The 6,517-nt window shown below is 43.5% G+C and overlaps 1 protein-coding gene across 1 annotated transcript; it reads left to right on the top strand.

Moving 5' to 3' along the window:
- Nucleotides 1-1,466: 1,466 nt before the first annotated feature.
- Nucleotides 1,467-6,203, top strand: MRPS30 (mitochondrial ribosomal protein S30). Its single transcript, XM_050329505.1, has 5 exons — nt 1,467-2,130; nt 2,374-2,519; nt 3,560-3,662; nt 4,171-4,347; nt 5,744-6,203. The coding sequence occupies exons 1-5, from the start codon at nt 1,473-1,475 to the stop codon at nt 6,010-6,012; spliced, it is 1,353 nt and encodes a 450-aa protein (XP_050185462.1). The 5' UTR covers nt 1,467-1,472; the 3' UTR covers nt 6,013-6,203.
- Nucleotides 6,204-6,517: the final 314 nt, after the last annotated feature.

A 6,517-nucleotide genomic window follows, 5' to 3' on the forward strand; every position in this document is an offset into this window, starting at 1 on the left:
AGAGCGGCTGGTTTCAAAATGAAAAAATCCAAATTTTAAATATGCAATATTTAACTGAGTTGCAATTTAACATTGAGTCTTTTATAACACACCTTGTGAATCTGAAGCTAAAGGACAGTTTTTCTTTTTTAGCTATGCATTAACAAGAGTTTAATTTCTATTTTTCTTCCTCCTAAAGAAGATGATGGTTTAAATTCTGTATTCTTTGAAAGTCTGAACCCAAACTCTAGGTTTACATCTTTGTTGTGCATTCCAAAAATTCCTCCAAATTCCAAAAATCCCACCAGTGAAGCAGTGATCATAAATTTAGCAGAAAGCTAAGCTGAAGCTAAGAAGGCAGATTATCTGGGATGTGTGTAATGCAACTCCTGTCCCAATTCCACTCATAACTTCCTGTCCCATTCCTAGTTATGTTTCATGGAAATACAGGAAAAAAACTAACCAATCTCCCAAGAATACTGCAAATCATCAAGTTAAAAAAAAAAAAAAAAAAAAGTAAGTTTTAAGAATAAATAGTGAACTTCATCTGTCCACCAAAGAGAAATACTTAGCTTTTGAAGTGTCTTAAAGATGCACATGCAGTTACTGTGGCACTCTTGAGCCGTCAGTACGCCAATTTTAGCTTATTTCGTTTCACAAACAAAGGTTGTAACAGATCATATTTAGCAGGGTTGAATTCCTTTATTAAAGCCAGACTCTACAGGCTCAGAATGTTCTGACAATCGGTCGTTTCAGTGCTGTGGGCACCATAACAGGCCCTTCAGAGGGCCCTTCCCAGCAGCTGGAACGTGCTCCTCGAGGCCTGGATGTTTGGAAAACTGGGTCCAAAGGGTTCTCCTCTCAAGTGGAAGCAGGCAACGGCTCCTTTGAGCCTTCACAGTGAGTGACAGAGCAATAGGACATAGCTTTGAGCTGTGCCAGGGGCGGTTTGGTTGGCCAGTAGGGAGAATTTGTTCATGGAAAAAGGGTGATTGGACACTAGAATGGGCTGCCCAGGGAGGATGTGGCGTCACTGTCTCTGGGAGTGCCTAAGAAAAGGCTGGACGGGGCACTGAGTGCCATGGTCCCCTTGACAAGCTGGTGTTCGGTCACAGGCTGGACTCGACGATCCCAGAGGTCTTTCCCGAGCCCTGAACTGACCCTGTGACTCCCCGGGCGGGAAACGACCCCGCCGGGCACTACCGGCCGCCCTCGCTGTGCATCCTGGGAGTTGTAGTTCCCGTGCAGGAAAGGCGCGGATGCATCTATTGCGCATGCGCATGAGCCCTGCCGCGCCGCGCCGCGCCGCGCCGCGGCGGCAATGGGCGCCATGGAGTCACATGACTACCACGGCCCCGCCGCTTCCTGCCGCGGCCGCGCCGCCGGAGGAGGAGCCGCTCACCCATTGGATGGCTGGCCGGCCACGTGCTCCCAGCGGCCAATCAGGTCCTGAGGTTTCCGGCCTCGCCCCTCCCCGTCGCGCAGCTCCCGACATGGCGGCGCTGGGGGCGCGGGGGCTGCTCCGGCCCGGCCGCCGCTGGTTCTCGCAGACCGAGCCCACCGGGCCCTCGCCGGCCTCCGGGCCGCTATACCCGCCCGTGGTGGCGTCCCTCACGGCCAAGAGCAAGGCGGCCCAGCAGCGGCGCCGGGAGCTCTTCAAGCAGCGAGTGCATGCGGCGGGCACGGTGGAGGAGAAGCTCCGGCTGTACGGGAAGCTGCAGCGGCCCAAGTACATGGTGTACCCGCAGACCTTCGCCCTCAACGCCGATCGCTGGTACCGCAGCTTCACCAACACCGTCTTCGTTCCGGGCGTGCCCCCGGTGGCGGTGGCGGCGGGAGCGGCGCCCGAGGCCGGCGGAGCCCCAGCAGTGGGAGCACCGGGAGCTGCGACAAGCCCGGGGGCTGCGACGGACTCGGGGGCTGCAGTAAACCCGGAGCCAGCGGCGGGAGCGCTGCCACCCCTGGATATGGGCGAGCTGCGCTCCTTGGCCTGCGACGCTCTCCTGCAGGAGAGCTTCTATCAGAACAAAAAGCGGCCGTTCCTGTACCGTGACCAGGAGCACACGCCCGGGCCCTTCCTCACGCAGCTTGTTTCCACCCTCGCTGCGTTCCTGTCCGGCCGCAATCCGCTGCTCGCGGCCTCCTCCCTTGGTGCGGAGTGGGTCTGGCAAAGAAGGGGGCGTGGGAGCCTTGGGGCGGTGGGATCGGCCACAGCCGGCAGCAGGGTCGCTGGCGTAGCTGTTCAGATCAGATGCACATGCTATCAGTAGTAATTTATCCACATCATTCTCTTTGGATTAGGGCTTTTGTGTTTGGCTGCAGCAAAAGAAGAATTGGGAGGATTTCAAATGTACGGGGGCAATCACTGCTTTTCTGTATTCTTTTCTGTTTCAGATCTGAAGCCTGAAGTTAACTATTACTGGCATCATGGTGAGGAAGTTGTTGTTCACGGACATCGGAAGGGTAGGGTTGATCCTGTGCGATTCCAGATAGATGATAAGCCACACCTCCAGATCCGTGTGCCAAAGCAACTTCCCGAGGTGGGCATGTTTCCAACAGCAAGTTAATAACGTGCATTTTCATTTTTGTTTCTGGCACCCACTGAAATCATGCAGCAGGTAGTGTGTGGAATACATGGTTTTTCAGAAATGTGGCACACTTGTGTGTTTTTCAATTCTTAGGATCCTTACTACCTGGTGGTGGTTGCTTTGTAGGTATTGAGACAGTCTCCTGAACTCCAAGTTGGTTATCTTTGCACTTTAAATTCCACATTGATTCATTTAATTAAATTCAGTTTCTAACATTTTATTCTTGGAAGTGGAGGCAAAAATAAGGAATGTGTTGGGAAATGTTCTCTCTTTGGTGGAGAAGAGTAGTACATTAGGAGTGGTGAAGAACAGAATGTTGCCTGTTGGTACTACTTAACAGTTATTTTCTTGAGTGCCCAGTTTTCCTGGAAGTATATTTTGTTTCAGTATACTAGTGTTTTTTTTGCATGTTCATACAATGATAATTGTGTAGGCAGTGTGGGTCTGATTGTCCTGTGTACACCGCAAACAGAAAACTACTGCACTCTCTGTAAACACAGAGCCTTTATTAATAACTTAGTGGTACAATTTGCTTAGGTTAGTGCTGTCATGCTACAAAACTTGGCATTTTGGAAGAACTGTCTAGGCAATTAAACACGTTGTGCAGTGCAGAACACCAAATCTGTAAACTTACTCTGCCAGTTCAGGTTGGTTTTTTGGCTGCTGCTAGAAATGTTTTAGCTGTTGTTCTACAGAAGCAGATTCTGATTTTGAAGATAGTACCAACTGGCAACTTTGGTAGAATAATTTCACACATTGATTTCGTGTGTTGCAGAAAAATAAGATTTCAGTATAAGATGACTGTGCTAGCACCCATCACAAGACAAGAGGTTCTGTTGCAAAAAATGAATTTTAGTTAAGGTTATCTATATGGTGTATGTAAGCAAGATTTGCACTTTCTGTTGTCTGACCAGAATGTACTGTAGTATGTGAAGCCTGATGTTGGAAACATGACTTACATTATGGATTTTCTTTCTTCTGCTGCCTTGAAGGTTGTACCCCTGGATTCAAATCTGGGTGATGTTCCTGTTATTAATCACAAACCATCCAAACTGCCGTTGTTCAAAAAGCAGTACGAAAATAAGGTATATATAGGTAAGAGCTTCTGATCATGAAATGTTAACTACTTTTTTTTTTTGGTGAAAAAAATCCAACAACAAAAACCAACACCCAAACAAAAACCACCTAAATCCTCCTTCTCCCATCAACTGAATAAAGTTTTGCATTTTTATATGTAGCTATACTCTATGAATATATGAAGTATATAAATCTCTATTGAGATTTCATGTCTGTTAGGCAGCGGGGAGTAGCATCCTCCTGCACTTGGTATTATGTGTCCAGATTTTCTTGAAGGAATCGAGTTGAATAGAAAATGAACACAAAACTACCTCTGAATTTTTATACATCTCCTAAGAGACATTTTAGTATGTGAACTCTTGCCTTTTGGAATTGAGCAGCTCCTCCAGTCTCACCCAGAATCCCAGCATTTACACAAATCTACAGTAGAGGTTCAAACGTCATGTTTAGAGCCTGATAGTGAAGATGTATTTGTGTGCATAATGAAAGTGTTCTCTCTCTGATTTTTTCATTTTGGGGAACACAGGATCAAAGGTGGCAGATCCATGCTGTTATGGACATACCCAGTTTCATCTTATTCCTGATAGACTAAAGCGGGAGAAGCTCGTAAGAGCACGTCTTGAGGATCAGATTGAAGTTGTTTATCGATCAAATGGTATTGCGAGTCTCTTCGCCTGGACAGCAGCGCAAGCAATGTATCAAGGTGAGACAGTCAACTTCACAAATTCTTCCTGGTTATGAATGCCGGCTGTGAAGTTCTTTAACCTTTTCTCACTACCCCCTTTTTCTCATGCTTTTGCTTCTGAAGACCATCTTTTAAGTAGGTCTTTACAGATCTAATTGAACTAATGAATGAAGCAGGCCTTACAAAAGAGAGTTAAGGCTTCGTCTTTGAGTACTTTGTTTCAGGGGGAATTGGTTACAGAGAAAAATATTTTTTCATGTATAATACTAAGCCTCTGCAAAAACCTCAATTTTTCTTTCACTTCCTCTTTTCACCTTAGTTACTGGAAATCTGGTAGGTATCAAGCAGTTTTGGTTTTTTTCCTCTGAAACAACTATGATGCTTAGCCCACATTTCAGTACTTCTTCAGTTCTATGAAACTACAGTGAGTAAAAGAAAAATATCAGCAGCCTTACTTTAGGGTTTTATGCCTGCTTTGGTCTAAAACTCCCAGAAGACCTGGATGGATAGACCAGATCAGTCTTTTGCTTATTCTTGTAAATGTAATGACTGTCTAGTGTTACTGTAAGATATGTGATGTTTTGTAGTTTCACTTCAGAAAGAGCACATGTAAGAAAATCCTTTGACTATGATGTATATTGCTGGCTCTGCATAAAATTTTTGTGTAACAGTCTTAGAAAGCATGTCTTAAGTTTGTGGACCTAAAATGTTGAAGTCAAGTAAATTCTGGCTTCAGAGCTGGTTGCTGCTATAAACACGTCATGAGTTAAAAGGCAGTATGATTCAAATCTATGGCTTTTTTTTTTTTTTTTGTGACGGTTTCAAAAATCGTTCATCACACATGATAAAAATATTTTTTAAAATATATTACTATGCTAGTGCATACATATAATGCATGGATAAATAGGTAAATATTTTAAAAATACTAATAATGCTTAGGGGAGGTTGTTTGAAGCATTAATACTGACATAGTGTTCTTGGTGTTTGGCTGATCACTCTAGCTAAAGTTATGTTCATGGATACATATGCATGCTTCTGTCATGAAACAAATGTTCATACTCTTAAGAATCATGGAATAGTTGAAAGACATTTTCCCTCAGCTCATTTGAAGGACTCTGGATGCATTAGTTACCTAACTGATTTGGAGAAATCACTTGGCTGATCAGCAAGTGGTTTTTATCAGTTGGTGAAAGGGAACTGCGCACAAAACACAAGTATTGGATCTTGGACATACCCTTTATTGCTGGTTATATTTTGTTTAGTCTGTATGAAAAAAAGCAAACAGGACTTTTTCTCTACTAAGAAGCAGCTGCAATTCCCCGTATTTTTCTGTATTTGAGGACTGGGGTTTAGATGTGTGTGCTGATAGAAATTTCAAGCCCTGTATAACTAGTGATATTTGTTTATTTTGTAGGATTCTGGAGTGAAGCAGATGTGACCCGTCCTTTTGTGTCACAGGCAGTGGTGACTGATGGAAAATACTTTGCTTTCTTTTGTTACCAGCTAAATACTTTAGCACTAACTGCAGAAACTATTAAAAATAACCCTCGAAAGAATATCTGTTGGGGTACAGAGAGTAAGCCATTGTATGATGTTGTGGAAGATGGTAATGTGAAGGATTTTAATGATGAAGTTCTGCTTCATTTGGTTCGTTTTCTACTAAATAGACCAAAAGAGTTGTAAATCATTAATCAGTAAAGTATTGCTTTGTATGTGCCTGAACTTCATTGTAACTTCATGAAGTACGAGCTAGAATAAGCCTTGTTTTTAGTCAGGCATTTATCTGGCGAACACTATACATGTGTTATTTGGGCCTTATTTCTTTTTAATGTATATTACTGTACACTGACAAATAAATGTCTACAGTACCTGAATGTCTTTTATTTACTGTTAAAAACCTATTGCTCTACACAAGTACTTTTAGCAGATCCATCAGTTTATATTGAACTGTAACAGCAAAGTGTGAATTCATATGAATTCATATGACCATCTGATAGTATCACTAGGAAACTACTGTGTTCATATTCATCACTGGTGATAAATTTCTAGTTTTGTGCCTGAGAGGGGTTAAATGCATATACATTCTAAAGAGAAAGTGAGCTCAGAGTAAAAAGTGTTTCTTAAAAATGAAAGGTTGGCAGTTTAATTGTATAGTAAGGGAAATTTTTAGACAAGGAGCAGGAGTTAT

This window comes from Myiozetetes cayanensis, unplaced genomic scaffold (genome assembly GCF_022539395.1).
Source record: "Myiozetetes cayanensis isolate MyiCay16 unplaced genomic scaffold, myiCay2020 scf4, whole genome shotgun sequence".
Classification (NCBI taxonomy): Eukaryota; Metazoa; Chordata; class Aves; order Passeriformes; family Tyrannidae; genus Myiozetetes; species Myiozetetes cayanensis.

What these genes read in the sequence shown, in the direction of transcription:
- MRPS30 (XM_050329505.1), top strand. Translation starts at nt 1,473, where the DNA reads ATGGCGGCGCTGGGGGCGCGGGGGCTGCTCCGGCCCGGCCGCCGCTGG. An exon ending in GCTCGCGGCCTCCTCCCTTG is followed by an intron (nt 2,131 to 2,373) that starts GTGCGGAGTGGG and finishes TTTCTGTTTCAG; the next exon opens with ATCTGAAGCCTGAAGTTAAC. An exon ending in TGCCAAAGCAACTTCCCGAG is followed by an intron (nt 2,520 to 3,559) that starts GTGGGCATGTTT and finishes GCTGCCTTGAAG; the next exon opens with GTTGTACCCCTGGATTCAAA.